General features: G+C 40.3%; 2 protein-coding genes and 1 pseudogene across 2 annotated transcripts; 1 reads left to right on the top strand and 2 right to left on the bottom strand.

The window, feature by feature from the left end:
• The first annotated feature begins 7,862 nt into the window (after positions 1 to 7,862).
• Positions 7,863 to 8,818, top strand: LOC127799114 (uncharacterized). The gene is made up of 2 exons (XM_052332852.1): positions 7,863 to 8,167; positions 8,326 to 8,818. The coding sequence occupies exons 1-2, from the start codon at positions 7,863 to 7,865 to the stop codon at positions 8,816 to 8,818; spliced, it is 798 nt and encodes a 265-aa protein (XP_052188812.1).
• A 1,103-nt stretch (positions 8,819 to 9,921) lies between these two features.
• On the bottom strand, positions 9,922 to 11,091 carry LOC127799113 (cytosolic sulfotransferase 14-like; annotated as a pseudogene).
• A 42-nt stretch (positions 11,092 to 11,133) lies between these two features.
• LOC127798998 (cytosolic sulfotransferase 15-like) lies at positions 11,134 to 12,443 on the bottom strand. The gene has a single exon (XM_052332668.1). It carries the CDS (start codon positions 12,316 to 12,318, stop codon positions 11,332 to 11,334), a length of 987 nt encoding a protein of 328 aa, XP_052188628.1. The 5' UTR covers positions 12,319 to 12,443; the 3' UTR covers positions 11,134 to 11,331.
• Positions 12,444 to 17,603: the final 5,160 nt, after the last annotated feature.

Here is a 17,603-nt window from a genome sequence, read left to right as displayed (position 1 = left end):
TGAGTTCTAGTGAGCGGTTATACCCTCCTAGACATAGATTGTTTTACAAGGCTTTTGCTTATGATCATTGTGTCGATATTTGCTACATTGCATTAACTGTTTTATTTTAAAATGTTGGTGCATGGCGTGTAATTTTTATATCATTTAAATTGCATCGTTGGGTCCGTATGGGGCGGGATGAGGTCTACTTGAGATTGGGACAATGTTAATCCAGGTGAACGAGTGTCACACTGGGGCACTCGAGGGAATAATGTTAAACCAGGTGAACGGGTGTCACGACAGTGCACTCGAGGGATTAACGTTGGACCAGGTGAACGTGTGTCACAGTGGGACATTCGAGGGATTAAGTATGTCAAGGTGATATCTCGGGTTAGACGTGTCTTGCATGTTGTCGTACAATATGTCATGTTCGTATGTCTTTCATGCATTGTATAACTGTTTCATACCTTCACTTAGATGTTTATCATCTAATCTGGGTTATGCCCCTGGAACGTTTAATGTTCCAGCCAGGGACTGCTGCGAAGGCAAGGATGTGGCCGGTTGAGGGCCAATGATGCTTAGTTTGTTAGTCGTTGTAACATTTGGAGGCTTTAGTATGTATTTCAGGTTGTAAATGAACAGTTGTATAATAGCGATTTTTATCATTTGATCTGTATTAAGTATTTTTGCTATGGAAATACAATGGTGTTTTGGTATTAGTGTATCCGCTGCGTTGTATTAAGACTCGTTTAATTTAAGATTATTGATCTTGATAATTAAACGGGCAAGACTGGGGTTCGCGGGGTTTTGTTTCTGCATGTGAAGATTGTTCTTGAAATACCGCGCGTGTGTAACTTAAAGAGAAAAAAAAAAAAGAAAATCCCGGGAATACCCTTATAGTGACACGCCTGGCGAGACGGGGTGTTACAATTGGTATCAGAGCCCTAGGTTAAAACCCTAGGATGATTTGACTAGGTTGTTGAACTTAGCATGATTTGAACTATTGAATGAGAACTTAGAACGGGATTATGGATTCTAGGAGACATTCGGAACATAGTCGAAATGGTATGGAGACTCTAGAAAGGTGAAATTTGAGGTTTTCAATTTGAATATACTTTCAGCGTCAAGGGGAGACGAACAAGTTCTATTCACATCTTTTGGAAATTAGTGAAGAGGGTCGTCGAAATGAAAGAGATATATGATCCAAAACCTTTGAGGAATAAATACTTTGGTAATTCCGGTACAACTTGAAGTATAGTATAAAATCTCTTTCGGAAGAATCTTAGTGAATCGTCTTAGTACCCTCCCGTTTGGGACATGTTAAATAATGGTGGTGTCATGCCCTGACAAAGATAAGAGAAACGATGGAGATTATAAGGAGAACCTGTCAAGGGCGTGGGAAAGAAAAACGACTTGAAGATCTTAAGGTTAAGTTAGATATCAAAATTGAGGATTTAAGAAGAACGGATTCAGTTAGGGCTAACTAGTAAAAATCCCGAATGAAGACTTAGGGGAAGGGAGCCGGTAGGTCGTAAAGACAAAATCCCTGCTTGGAGATTTGGGGGTTTGACGGTTGAAGTCTTTGAAATTGTTAATTAGAAAAAAAAAAATACTAGATTTATCTAAGTGCTGGAACATTGGATTGGGAGTTAGCATCCAACAATTTGGGTCGAATGTAAGATTGGTTCGATAAACCATAATTGAGGATTCGTAAGAATCAGAAATCGTAGATTGGAGATCATTAGTTAAAATCAATCTCACTAAATGTTGGGATAACTGGTGGTTATTAAGAAGAAACAAGTTGTGGACGATTAGTTTGATATAACATAACCTAATTGTAAGTCAGGTTTTGATCGAATGGTATAAGGATTCAAGGGAAAGAATGACTTGGTATAGATCGAGAATCCTAAGGAACGACCCGATAAGAAACCCAATGTGATTCGATAAAAGCTTTTGAAAATAGAATTTGAGGGTTTTAGGAATCCGAAATTATTGATGGGGATATAGAGATAGAGAAACCAGAATTGATGACAATAAGGAAATATTACCTTAAGAAAACGACTCATAAGAACAAGTCGTATGTGTATGGTTTCATATGTTATTCAGGGGCAAAGAAAGTTAAGGTGTAAATTTGAGTCTTGTGAAAGTTTTGGGAAATTATAGAAGAAAGAGCTATATCAAGGATATTAGTTTAGGATCTGACAAGGAAAACGAATCAGAATTGATTGAGGATCAAATTCCTGTTTCAGAGTTTTGGAAGTTTTCTTGGTGGCAACTGGAGATTTAGGTAACAGATTTTGGGTGGCAATGAGGATTTCTCTTTCAAGTAAAATTTTGGAGTATGATCTAAACTTATTTCCCTTATATATGGTCACTACTAGTCAAAGAGGGAACGACCGTAAGTCAGCTGTAGTTAAGGTCGAGATACGACCGAAAACTATTAGGTTACGAAACGTGAAGTTCGCATGTTTTAGGTATTAGAATTTTCCCTTGGAAATTTGAAAGAATCTTTTGGTTTATAGAGAATTTGCAAAATGAAACCTTACTTGATGATCTTGAGATTGTACGGATCAACGATAGATTAGAGATTCGTGATGAATCTTGGAGATTAAAAAAAAAAAAATGGGATAAGAGAATTATGAGTTTAACTATAAGGAAGATTTACGCGTATTGTATACACTTGGAGATAAAAAGATATTTCAACTTATGGAGACGATGTTATTTTAAGCTTGAAATGACCCTAACCGATTTAAGAAGATTCAAAACTCAAAAGAAAATAGTTAGCATAATGATAATTATTAAAGACTGAGGGGTAGTCACAAAAGTCTTGGTTTGAGTTTTAAGGCACCGAGCAATGAGATAGGCTTGCTAAAGCTTGATTAAGCTCGTAAAGATATCTTGGGATTTGATTAGGTCTTAGCAAAATTGAAGTTGGTCCTAATAGATTCAAAGAAATAGGAATGATTGACATAATGACCTGCATAATGAGTGTCTATCGTGGAATAAACGTATAAGGAGAATGAAATTTCTAAACCAATCTTGTGATAGATTAAGCATATGGCAGTGACGAGAATATGGTTGAACGATCTAGTATAAGTTTAAAAGAAAAAAAATGATAAACTGGAAATACAATTGATGTTGGAGTGTTTGATAAATTATGAACGTCTGCAAGAGCAGCAACAGGAGCGCGAGGTTCCGTCACATGCGTAACAAATTTGGAAAGTAAAAGAGATTAAATTGTGAGAAAGAAATCCGAAGTCTTAGGAATGGTTAGGATAAGGGTGCTCGATACGATTGAGTGTTACTCTGGAAAAGAACATTAGGAATCCAAAAGATCAGGGAATTGGATTAGTACCAATAAGAACCACTGCAGCTCTCAGAGATGGAATGAGGAATTCTAGCATAACGATAACACCATTAGTGTTGGTCTGTAACGATGGATCTGAGCCTAGGGACCAAGGCAGAGGACTGGCGGTTGGCTCACGGTTTGGGGTGAGATACCTACGAGTCGGAGCAACACAGTGAACTGTGGAGACGGTCAGGTGCCAAAGTTTGGGCGACACTGAGGATGTTATGTATGGTTTAGAGTCCAAGTTCCAAGGGACCAGAGCATCGTGGCAGGATCCCTAAATCATTATGGAAAGGTTGAAGGATTGGAAGATAACCTAAGTAGGTTAATTGCTATATGGAATATGGTAGTCGATAATCAAAAGAGAATCGAAAGAAGGAAAAGTAATCTCGAGTGACGAAACAATGTTGGGCAAGCTGTTAACAGAGATTTGTAAAGGATTCTTCTATGATAATTACATCCATGATAGAAATTCGTGAAGTTAAGGTTACCAAGAAGAAATGAGAGCACTCGGGAAGTTCAGGAGTTGTGGTGAAACAGTAATAATGCTCCTAGGTCGAAGTAGCTCCTAACTGGGAATGAAGTAATCCTTGGTATAAATAAGTGCCGTAAAGTTACCTAGGAAAATGTGGGACCATAGTTTTCTAAATATCGCTTTGAGAGGAATTTAATTACTGTTATCGATTTGGCTCTTAGTTTAGTGTATTTAATATTACACACCCTAGGAATTGTTAGCAAATGGCTGCGATTTAGTTGTTTCAAACCTTGCCTTTGGTAATATAAAAAGATTGGAGCAATGGTAAGTATACCTAGGTACCCTTGAGAACATGAGTTGGTGGATTGAAAGAGACAAAATCAACGTAGGGATATGGCAAGTTATAAGTTGATAGGTAATTGAAAGTATTTTTCTTCTCAAGAGACATGCCGTGAATTGAGAAGACATATGATTAAGTTATTATAAAAGAAGACGTGAGTTTTTAGTTCCACTACGAAAATTTATTTGGGTTGCAAGACAGTACGTTAAGCTGTTATAATCATGCTAGGTATTGTTGAAGACCCAATGAGAATCAAAAGCTAACCAGAAAGGTTTTCTCTTAAGGAGTTGTGTGAAAATTAGATCGCCTAAGAAGGACGAGATTAGGTCTACTCCTAGAATTGGGGATAACAGGGATCTTGTTTGACTCAGTAGAAAGATTATTCTCATGTGGAGAAATATGGGAAGCACCGTTGGATTGAAATGGAACACTTAGCGGTGCTAAGTTGAGGAGCCATAAATGAAGGACGTGTAGGATTATGGAAGGTTGTCGATAAATTGAAACGACACGGGAGTTCTAAGCTGAGATAAATTAATCTGATTGATGGATTGTGTTTGGAAGAGAGATAGTAACATGTCAGGATGTTTGGTTGTCGTAAAAAAAAAGAAAAAAAGTGTTCTGGATAGACCTAAATTGATGATTTGCGTAATCAGCTGCAAGAGGCTAAGAAGTTATCTCTTAAGCTAATATGCAATCGAGGTATTGGTAATTGAGAAAAAGGTACGTCGAGTTAATTCAATGTTATCAATTTTTGTGCAATCATGACAACCGAGGTAATTCAATGTTATCAATTTCTATGCAGTCATGACAGCTGAGGTAATTCAATGTTATCAATTTCTGTGTGATCATGGCGTATGCCTAATATAAGAATGGGTTGGGAGAAGTATTAGTCAAATAAAATAGGTTTTGAGGATTCAATTAGAGGAGATATTGGGTTTTATAAATAATTTTGGGATTCGTGTAGCCGCTGATATAGAGCTACAACGGGATATTCTGAAAAATGAGTAAGATGCTTGGTAAGCATAGACCGTGTTAAGATATAAGTTTTGAGTGATTACTAAGGACTAGGCGTGGTATCTATGCTATTTCAATTGGGAGTTATTAACAATGGCAGTAATACGATGATCACGGACCAAATTTCGAGGACGAAATTTATTTAGGGGGGGAGAATGTAATACCCGGGAAATTATTAAGAGTATAAATGATATTAGATAAAGGGTATAAGAGGAATTTGAAGAAAAATAAGACTATGGGGTACACTAATGCAGCTTTGGACGACCGAATTAGTCGGAGGGAGTACCCCGGACCCTAGATAGTCAAGGAAAATGGTATAGTATCGACGAGTAATTTAAACTAGGATTTTTAGTAATAAAAGAAATTGGATCGGGAACAGTTTTCGGTACAGTTGTCGACTGGGCTGGGAAAACCGAATCGACATAGGAGACGTCCGAAAGGTCAATGAAGTGTATTAACGATCAATATTTTGTGTATAGAACAACCCTTAAGCGATTTCGGGTTGAATCAAATGGATTTAAGGTCAATTTGACCAATCAGGCCTAAGTGCAATTTTCTAATTTTACCCGAGGGAGGTCAAAACGGTAATCTTTCAGGAATCTTGAGGGTCAAATAAGATGTACTAAACTTGTGGGACTTAGAGGTATATTTGGATTTATTAGGGGTGCTTTGGAAGGGGGCAGAAATGTCATTTGGAAAGTCAAGGGGGTGAAAGTGCAAATTATCAAACTTGCATAGTGTGAACACAGCAACCAAATTTCGGCCGCCGCAAATCTTTGCACGTGGAGGCCGATCTCGGCAAAGGGATGGCCAAGGGCGACCTGGGGGAGGTGGTAGCCGGCGCGAGGATGCTTGGTGACCAAGCTATGGCCGGTGATTGGCCAGATTTCGACCGGTTTTTGGGTATAAAAGGGGGCCGAAACTTCAAGGATTTGGCGCGTCAAATTGATCGATTTTGGGAGAGAATCGAAGGCAATGGATAGAGGGCTTTTGCTCCTTGGTGTGTGGGCTTCGTTTCTGGAGCATTTGGGAGGCAAATGAGTGCGTATGAAGCTCGGCCGAAAAACCCTAGGCGGTCAGCCACCGCGACCTGCAACTGCCGATTTGGACCTCTTTCCGGTGGCCTTTCGGCCTGAGATTGGTGCCTCTAGGATCGACATAACGAGGGCTTGAAGAGGGTGCCCTCAGATCTTCCATCGGACTCGTCGTCGTCGGCCGGAAAATTGGAGAAGAAGGTGGCGCGTGCAGCCACGCGCCACACACCAACCGCACCCACGCGCTAGGCGCGTGAGGGCGCGTTACAAGGGGTAATTTTTGTATTTTCTTCCAGTATTTTTGTTAATTTATTTTAGGAATTATTGTGTTGAAATATTTTGAAAAATATCTGAGGAGATAATTATTTTGGAATTATCGAGGTGAAAAATGGGAGAAAAATAGAGAAAATTATGGAAAAATTGAGGAAAATAGATTTTAATGCTTCCTTAATTAAATATGACGTTTAGGAAGTATCTTGGCTTGAGGTTAAACACAAGTTCAAGTATTTGGGGTTTGGCACGCAAATCAAGGCCGTGCACAAGGATCGAGGCGATCTGAATACATTCGAGGTGAGTGGTTTGATTCCAACTTTTCCTTGTCTTGGAAGTGTTTTTAGGTGCCTGTGGTGAGTTCTAGTGAGCGGTTATACCCTCCTAGACATAGATTGTTTTACAAGGCTTTTGCTTATGATCATTGTGTCGATATTTGCTACATTGCATTAACTGTTTTATTTTAAAATGTTGGTGCATGGCGTGTAATTTTTATATCATTTAAATTGCATCGTTGGGTCCGTATGGGGCGGGATGAGGTCTACTTGAGATTGGGACAATGTTAATCCAGGTGAACGGGTGTCACACTGGGGCACTCGAGGGAATAATGTTAAACCAGGTGAACGGGTGTCACGACGGTGCACTCGAGGGATTAACGTTGGACCAGGTGAACGTGTGTCACAGTGGGACATTCGAGGGATTAAGTATGTCAAGGTGATATCTCGGGTTAGACGTGTCTTGCATGTTGTCGTACAGTATGTCATGTTCGTATGTCTTTCATGCATTGTATTACTGTTTCATACCTTCACTTAGATGTTTATCATCTAATCTGGGTTATGCCCCTGGAACGTTTAATGTTCCAGCCAGGGACTGCTGCGAAGGCAAGGATGTGGCCGGTTGAGGGCCAATGATGCTTAGTTTGTTAGTCGTTGTAACATTTGGAGGCTTTAGTATGTATTTCAGGTTGTAAATGAACAGTTGTATAATAGCGATTTTTATCATTTGATCTGTATTAAGTATTTTTGCTATGGAAATACAATGGTGTTTTGGTATTAGTGTATCCGCTGCGTTGTATTAAGACTCGTTTAATTTAAGATTATTGATCTTGATAATTAAACGGGCAAGACTGGGGTTCGCGGGGTTTTGTTTCTGCATGTGAAGATTGTTCTTGAAATACCGCGCGTGTGTAACTTAAAGAGAAAAAAAAAAAGAAAATCCCGGGAATACCCTTATAGTGACACGCCTGGCGAGACGGGGTGTTACAAATGCCATGCCTCCCCCTATGGTGGACATTTCAGAGCAACAAAAACAGCAACTAAGGTACTCCAATCTGGGTTTTATTGGCCAACTCTATTCAAAGATGCTTATACCATGATAAAAAAGTGTGATAAATGCCAAAGAATGGGGAACATCTCCAGGAAGCACGAGATGCCATTACATGGCATTCTTGAGGTTGAATTATTTGATGTTTGGGGCATTGACTTCATGGGGCCGTTTCCATCGTCATTCTCCAATTTATACATCCTAGTGGCAGTGGATTATGTCTCCAAGTGGGTCGAAGCAGTAGCACTACCAACTAACGATGGCCGAGCGGTGGTAAGTTTTCTGAAAACGAACATCTTCACTCGTTTTGGAACTCCTAGGGCCATTATCAGTGATGGGGGGAAGCATTTTTGTAATCGGCATTTTGAATCTCTTTTGGCGAAGTACGGGGTAAGGCATAAAGTTGCTACACCATACCATCCTCAAACGAGTGGCCAAGTGGAAATCTCGAATCGAAAGATAAAGAAGATCCTTAAGCTTATGGTGAGTACTTCTCGAAAAGATTGGTTTAAGAAGTTGGACGATGCATTATGGCATACAGAACGGCTTTCAAAACTCCGATTGGTATGTCCCCATATCGCCTTGTTTTTGGCAAAGCATGTCACTTACCTGTTGAGCTAGAGCACCGGGCGTATTGGGAAATGAAGAAGCTGAACTTTGATCTCAAGCAAGCTGGTGAGAAACGGTTGCTACAACTAAATGAAATGGATGAGTTCCGATTGGAAGCCTATGAGAATGCCAAGTTATATAAGGAGAAAACCAAGAAATGGCATGATCAGCATGTACACCGAAAACAGTTCCAAGTGGGGCAAAAAGTGTTGTTGTTCAACTTGCGTCTCAAGTTGTTTCCAGGCAAATTACGTTCGAGATGGTCAGGACCGTTTACCGTGGTCCAAGTATACCCCTACGGGGCAATTGAAGTGACTCATGACACAAAAGGCACGTTCAAAGTGAATGGGCAAAGGCTCAAATCCTATCTTGGTGGTGACTTCCCAAAAGACAAGGTTTCCACCGTGTTGAGCAATCCGGAATGAGCAGCAGCACAGTCAAGCTAATGACTCTAAACAAGTGCTTTTTAGGAGGCAACCCAATTTTCTATCCTTTCGTTTTTTTATTTATTTGTGCTGGTTCTTTTATTTTCTTTATTTTGCATGTGTTAGAGAGTGCTTTGGGTAGGAGAAGTTCATCCTTTAGAGCTTAGGTTTTAAAAAGAAAAAAAAAATTAAAAGGGGGAGCTCGCGCCATAGCCGCGGCGTGCATGCCGCGACCACAAGCGCGAGCCAGCAGAGATTTTGCTGCTCGCGGGTCGGTCGCGGCATGCATGCCGTGACCTGCCCGCGCCACAGCAAAGTTGTTGTGGCTCGCTGGTTGGCTGCGGCATGCATGCCGCGGCCGTGCTGCTGTGCGAGTCGGCCTGTTAAGGCCGACCCCCCCTGCTTTTTAATTCCCCCTATTTTGCTCTCACTTTCCCTTCTCTCCCTCCAAGCACCCTCCCCCCACCTTCGCCTCTTCTCCCAACTTACACCCAGCCCATTTTTCCAAGCTCTCCCTCAAGGGCCTCCCTTCTACTCCCTCCATCTTCATCATTTAAGGTATGTGTGAGCTCATTTTAATGATTTGGTTTTGCATGGATTATTATATGTTTCGAAATATATTTTACTGTTTTATTTGTTTTGAAATATAAAACGTATATTTTGAAATATATTTTTTTATTTTTAACTTGTATTTCAAAATAATGATTTTTGACAAACTTACACAGCATATATAGAACACAAATTTTAAAAAGAAACAACATTAAAAAGTGACACGAATTTTAACAAGAAAAAATAGCATTAGAAATAGGATGTGATGTTAATTACGACACACACTAGCCCTCACGTTTGTGGTTGTGTTAGGAGTCGAAACCTGTCTGTTGAATTCCCTAATTTACCTCTCCTGCTAAAATTGTGGGGCCGATCAGTGAGAGCGTTTATAATGATGCGTTAACGAAAAAAAAAAATTGCATGTATTATTTCACCTTACATTGAACACTGAGACGTAGAAATTAATATGAAGTAGGCAGGAGTACAACTGGTCACATTACACCATTAATGCTGGCAGGGAAACATGAGAACTGAGAAAAATCTTACAGGGCTAAACTGACGGCCAAACTCTTGAGCGACGCACACTCAACAAAGACGACGTACGTAGTAGAAACTTGGGAAATGACCGTATATATATATGTGTATATATATATATATATGAAATTCAACTAAGAGTATAAATATAAGGAATTAAATATTATATATTAGGACGTTTTGAAGGTTAAACCAGAACCCTCAAACTTGTCATGGGATAAGCTTCTTCAGGGCCTCGGCCACGGACGGAGAAAGATAATTGGACAAATCTCCAACCTTTGCTTTCCTGATATGCTTTGTTATCGATATCGCAGGGAATAAGATCATCAATTTTGCCACTCTTGTTCACTTCCAAATCTTTCAAATTCTCAAAGTTACACAGCCTGGATTTCTGTTCAGGCACCCCGTCCCTTTCTTCCTCCGTTGAAAATGGAACCCCCAAGAACTCGGCCGGCTTCTTAACGTAAAACACATCATCTTCCTTCAAGTCTTCGTACTTCAAGAAGAGAATTTGGCCCGGATTCTCTTGGCCGGCCTTCCAATATCCCAACATATGATCCCAGAAAGGGCCAAAAGGGGTAATCCCAGAAATACAGTACTTTTTGAACCACTCATCCAGTGAGATGGAGTAGTGATTCTTGGACCGTAGACTGGATGCAAAGTGCCAGTTGGAGATGAACTGGTCCAAGGGATTTCTGCATATATAGATAAGCTTGCATTTGGAATTAGTTTTGATGGAGGCGGGCAGTGCAGAGTAAGGCAAGTGCGTGGAAAGAATTCTTGGGCTGGGAATGTCTTGGAGATTAAAGAGAGGAGCCTTTCGGTAGATTTGGAACTCAAGAAAAGGAACAAGAGCGTGGGGGCTGGTTGAGAGCAGCGGGCTCTCTATGAGCGGATGCCTGCTTCTGTTGGCTACGGCAAAGATGAGGGCTTTCAACCAGGTGGTGCCGCATTTTGGGAAGGAAGCTAAGATCGTATCAGTTTCATGTGCCTGGAAACAGGGGCGGATCTACGCTTGATCCACGGCAGCTAATAATTAAAATTAAATTTATATTAAAAAATTAATTTTTTATATTAAAAATTTTTTAATATAAAAAATTAATTTTTTAATGTAAAAATGAATCTTAAATCAAATCCTCAAAGTTATCTTGTTTAATTTTTTTTTTTCTTACCTCTAGTTGTGTTTCCATAACTAAAACTTTAATTTTAAATGTAATTGAATTCTTCAATTCCATAATTTAAATAACACCGTTCCAGACATGAGAATTGGGGAAAATCGTACAGGAAAAGACTGCCAAATTCTTGAGCAAAGCACACTTAAAGAAGATGTAGAAATTTCATATATATATATATATGAAATTCAACTAAGCACTAATCCCCACAAACAGAAGCCGTCTTATTTGATTGTAAATACAAGGAATTAAATATTATTAGGACGTTTTGAAGGTTAAACCAAAACCCTCAAACTTGTCGTGCATAAGCTTCTTCAGGGCCTCGGCCATGGACGGAGAAAGATAATTGGACCAATCTCCAACCTTTGCTTTCCTGAAATATTGTTTGTTATCGAAGAGACTTTTATCATCAATTTTGCCACTCTTGTTCACTTCCAAATCTTTCAAATTCTCAAAGCTGCACAGCCTGGATATCTGTTCAGGCATCCCGTCCCTTTCTTCCTCCGTTGAAAATGGAACCCCCAAGAACTCGGCCAGCTTCTTAACGTAAAACACATCATCTTCCTTCAAGTCTTCGTACTTCAAGAACAGAACTTGGCCCGGCTTCTCTTGGCTGACCGTCCAATATCCCAACATATGATCCCAGAAAGGGCCAAAAGGGGTAATCCCAGAAATACAGTACTTTTTGAACCACTCATCCAGTGAGATGGAGTAGTGATTCTTGGACCGTAGACTGGATGCAAAGTGCCAGTTGGAGATGAACTGGTCCAAGGGATTTCTGCATATATAGATAAGCTTGCATTTGGAATTAGTTTTGATGGAGGCGGGCAGTGCAGAGTAAGGCAAGTGAGTGGAAAGAATTCTTGGGCTGGGAATGTCTTGGAGATTAAAGAGAGGAGCCTTTCGGTAGATTTGGATCTCAAGAAAAGGAACAAGAGCGTGGGGGTTAGCTGAGAGCAGCGGGCTCTCTATGAGCGGATGCTTGCTTCTGTTGGCTACGGCGAAGATGACGGCTTTCAACCAGGTGGTGCCGCATTTTGGGAAGGAAGTTAAGATCGTATCAGTTTCATGTGCCTGGAAATGCTGTTGACAGGAAACAACGCTCTCAATGATATTGTCAGGACACCAGAAACCTTGATAGAACAGAAGATCGATACCACTACAATTCTTTTCTTTGGGAAGACTTCCAAATAACCCTTCTTCTAGGGTGGGATTCTGGTTCTGGATGTTCTCTGACTTTGCCATAGCTGGGCAGACTGAGGCGTGGGGATAGAAAGATGATAGCACAGCTATGCGAGGATGGGTTCTAACTAGGAAATATGTAAGGTAGCAGCTAGGGCTGGTAAAAGCACTCCATGACAGCAGCTGGAGCCCAAATTACCTGGGTTTCTTTTTTGCTGGCACCCAAGTGAATGGTGGAGGACGGTCCAATCAAAATAAAAGGGATAAGGATAATGCTAGAGGTCTAATCCCGGAGAATATAATACTATGATTTTGTTTAATTTCACATATAATTTTTGACTTTTATGATAATGTGATATTATGATTTTGTATAATTTTACAAACAAATTTTAACCTTTTAATTCTAACAATATAAATAAATAACAACATAAAAAAATATATAATTATTTATACATAAGATAATTATAAAATATATAAAATTTTATGTTTTGCATGAATGATAAAGAAAAAAAATATAGTTGTATTGTGATTGATATATATGAATATATATTTTTATTAAAAATAAATATTATAATATTATAGTTTATAGTTTGATTTTATTTTATAACTTAAAAAATGAAAAAAATTATAAAATAATTTTTTAAAATAGCAAGCCAAACTATGCTCTTAAAAGGTTCAACATATTACAAGCTATGCTCTTAAAATTTTTAAAAGTTGTAAGATAAATTTAATCTGGTCCAAATAATTTTGTATAATATATTTTTAGTTTATAGTTATATTTAAAAAATATATTTGTATATATTATATATATGTAAATATTTTATATATATAATATATACTAGTTCCTGACTCGTGCCATGCACGGGATACAATATTCAACAAATATATATATATATATAAAATAATAGTTCAAAATATAAAATGCACATTATAGTAAATTTAATATACTAAATGAATTAGTGAAGAAACAACAATTTTATTTCATTATGATTAAAGTAAATTTTGGAAGACTTCTATGTATATAACATTTGTGGTCGAAGTTGTTTGTTCACCCTCTTTATCACATATTAGCATCTTCAACCCACAGCAACTTGTAACTCTTGATATTGCAACGTACAATTGCCAATGACTAAACACAGGTTTCTTCAAAAAAAGACCTACATGGGTCAAAGATTGACCTTGACTCTTATTGATAGTCATGGCATACGAAACAATAAGAGGAAATTGTCTTCATTGAAATTTGAAGGGCAACCTTGTATCGGATGGAGTCAACGATATTCTCGGAATTAACACTTTATGCCCTGCATTAGTACTCGGCAATATTGTAGCCTCCAACACGTGACTTCCAAGTCTTGTAACAATTAGCCTCGTCCCATTGCAAAGTCTAGCGGTATGATCTGTAAGCACCCCCGCTCGGATATCCCAACCACCCGGTTTATTCGAACGAAAGCGCTTACATAGAGAAAAGAGAAATAGACATAAGACAAAAATACCCTGGCATGCATACATACGAAAAATACAACAGTGGAAACAAAACAAAATACATGCACGCCCATAAGTACCCTGCTGGAACAGCAGTCAAGAAGTATATCAAAATATACAGACACCTGTGCCAACAAATAAAAAATACAAGGAACAGCCGGGCACAGTAAAAAATGAGAGTCAGAACTCCTAATAAAACATCAGAGAAGACGGGGGCAGCTAACTGTACACCCTACCGACACGGTTGGCTACTAGGTGGCGCGGTTATCACCCTCGACTTTTGCTTTACCCTTACCTGGAATGATGGAAAGCAAGGTGAGTTGCAAGACTTAGCAAGTTTAGAAGAAAAAGGAAGGCTGTAAATAAAACAGAAGATGAGATTACCCCAAATATAAACCCACATGTACACACAAGCCATGTGACGCAACAACGCAACAGTGCACCATAATAAAACACATACTGGTCCTCGGGGCCCACATAAAACGCCTGGCACCCAAGTCCCACACCAACCTGTCGCTGCCCTGAAAGGCAACATAGATCTCCAACAAACCTGTGCGCACTGTCCTGGGGAAGTACTCCCGTCACCCGTATCCCTGCAGGTACTCCCGACAGCCGAGCCATAGGCTCTCTCGGAACGGTACTCCCATTCGAGAACTAAATGCTACCAGTAACCATGCAATGCATATAAAATGCAATGGCGTAATGAGCATCAACGTGATACAAGGCGCCCATACATCCAGGCATCAGGCCACACTCCGCCCATATAGTAAATCACACGCGATGCATATGCCCGTGTTGGATGCAACCTGACCAATCTAGAATGTCTGTGATCAAGCATAACCAAATCATGATAATCCCAACATGCAGCCTGTACCCATGTGCATACCAAACCATGCTACAAGAATAAAATGATATCAGATCATGCTATAATCACGTAACGGCAGAGCCAGTCAACAGTGCTTGGCATCGGTCAGCAATCAGTGACTAGAAAAGATCAGCTGACGGCCTAAGATAGACCGTACAACAGTCACATCGTCACCGAACAGCTAATCCTTGCCCCCACTGCCCAACCGCTCTAGCCTATAACAACCAAAAGCTATAATCATACCCGAACATTTAAGAACCTAGCCCCGGGTGACTACAACATCATTCCCACAGGCTTGGGGGTGGCACAAACCCCTGTAGGCAACCAACGAATAAAACCCTCGAGACCAATTTAATAAATTAAATTTTAAAACAAACCGTTTTAAATTCCATAATTTATTAACAACCGAAATCAACGAAGGGAGGTCAAATAAATTGACATCGAAAGAATCGACAATGAGGGTTTAAAGAACTTGCCTTTCCGAAGATAGCCTTAGGCTTGATTTGACCAACTGAGGTCAAAGTTATACAAACTGCAAAATCCCAATTATTGACAAAATTAATAAAATTTGGCTCTAAACAAAATTTCGACTGCAGAAAAAATTAATTACTAGCTTGACTACATACCTGGAATATTAAATCAGGAATTAAACGGGATTTAATTTGAATTTTTGGCTCCAAAATTCTCTCAAAATGTCTCCCACGTGCTGCTGCTTCTCTGTAATTTTTTTACTATTCGTTTGCTCAAAATCACGCCCGAAATCGGACTAAAATGCGGTTGCAAAACGAAAGGAGGAGGAGGCGCCACGTGGCAGGGCGCAGCCAGCCGTTGGGGGAGGCCACCGCCTCACCGAAACGACGTCGTTTCGACGTCCAAGGCTGATTAAAATCAGCCAAAATCCCTCAGCCTCGCGTGCCTGCCCGCGGATTCGATCCCGTGTCCATAGCCGGGTCGCCCTCACGCGCGACCGCTCGCGCCCGCACGCCTTCATCAACATATATATGAGATATGTTATATTTAAGGTGACTTTTCGGTCTTTCCGCAATTCACGCCAGCTACCCCTAACTTCCATAAATCACACTTTCCCCTCCCCTATATTAATTACAGTAATGCCCGAAACTTCTAAAAATCACACAAATTAATTTATTTCAATTTTTTTCTAATTCCAGAAATTCCTAAAATAACAAAATTAATTATCTTAATTTCTTATTTCCTTAAAATCACATAATTTATTTTTATTTAATACCAACAAATTATTTTAATAATTCTTTTAAGTCAAATTATCCCAAAATTAAATTTAATTGCTATTTATAAAGCGTTACAAATCCTCCCCCCCTTAAAAGAATTTCGTCCCCGAAATTCGTACCTGGCTAGGCAAACAATTGAGGGTAAAGTCGCCTCATGTCCTCCTCTAGCTCCCAGGTAGCCTCCTTAGGGGTATGTCGCTGCCACTGGACCTTCACATAGGGAATCGTACGGTCGTGGAGCACTTTCTCTTTCCAATCCACAATGTTAGCAGGCAACTCGGTATATGACGCATCCTCTTGCACCACGAGAGGGTGATAATCAATAACATGCCCAGGATCTGCCACGTACTTGTGAAGCATAGAAACATGAAAGACATCATGTACGTGGGCTAACTGAGGAAGTAAAGCTAACCGGTAAGCCAACAGTCCAACTCGCTCAAATATCTCAAATGGTCCCACATAGCGAGGACTCAACTTACCAGATACTCCAAAGCGTCGAACACCCCTCATTGGCATGATTTGAAGAAAAACATGATCACCAGCATCAAACTCCAAATCCCGGCATCGTTTGTCTGCGTAACTCTTCTAACGATCCTGAGCTGCCTTCATCCTAGCCCGAATCAACTGGATCTTCTCTATCGTCTGCTCTACCAACTCCGGTCCAAGCAATGCTCGCTCCCCAATCTCGGTCCAGCAAAGCGGTAATCTACACAGTCGCCCGTATAACGCCTCAAATGGTGCCATCCCAATACTGGCATGGAAGCTATTATTGTAGGCAAACTCCACTAGCGATAAATGATCATCCCAGCTCCCATAGAAATCTAATACACAGGCGCGGAGCATATCTTCCAAAGTTCGTATGGTCCGCTCCGACTGCCTGTCAGTCTGAGGGTGGAAGGCTGTACTGAAAGTCAACTGGGTCCCCATAGCACTCTGCAATGCCTCCCAAAATCGTGAGGTAAATCGAGGATCCCTGTCTGATACAATGCTAACTGGGACTCCGTGCAGTCTCACCACCTCATCAATGTATAATGTGGCCAGTCGATGAATAGGATAGGTCTTCTTGACAGGTAGAAAATGCGCTGATTTAGTCAACCGGTCGATAATCACCCATATCGAGTCGTACCCCCGGCTAGATCGCGGCAATCCCGAGACGAAATCCATAGCTATACGTTCCCATTTCCACTCCGGCACAGATAGAGGTCGTAACAATTTCGCGGGTCTCTGGTGCTCAGCTTTGACTTGCTGGCACACTAAACACCTCGATACAAACTCTACTACGTTCTTCTTCATGCCGCTCCACCAATATTGACACCGTAAGCCCTGATACATCTTCATTGCCCCAGGATGGATAATATAGGGAGAACGATGAGCCTCTTCTAGGATCCTCTGCCTGATATCACTGTCACTCGGCACACAAATCCGCCCACGGAACAATAACAAGCCATCGTCCCTCTAGGCTGTACCCCATCGGCCCAAATCTCTCCATATTAGCCATGATCTCGCCAAGCTCCACATCCTGTCGCTGTCGATCGCGAATCTGATCCTCAAGATTCGAATGGATACTCATGGAAGCACAATAGAGTGTAGGGTTGTTTGATGCCACTGAGATAGTAAGATCACTCATCTACTCCAGTAAGAACCACTCCTACACCATCATAGTTGCAACTGATGCTCCACGGCAACTCAATACATCTGCAACCACATTGGCTTTACCTGGATGATAGAGGATCTCGCAATCATAATCTTTAAGC

The sequence above is a fragment of the Diospyros lotus genome, chromosome 4 (genome assembly GCF_014633365.1).
Source record: "Diospyros lotus cultivar Yz01 chromosome 4, ASM1463336v1, whole genome shotgun sequence".
NCBI lineage: Eukaryota > Viridiplantae > Streptophyta > Magnoliopsida > Ericales > Ebenaceae > Diospyros > Diospyros lotus.
This window is presented reverse-complemented; position numbering and strand designations above follow the sequence as displayed.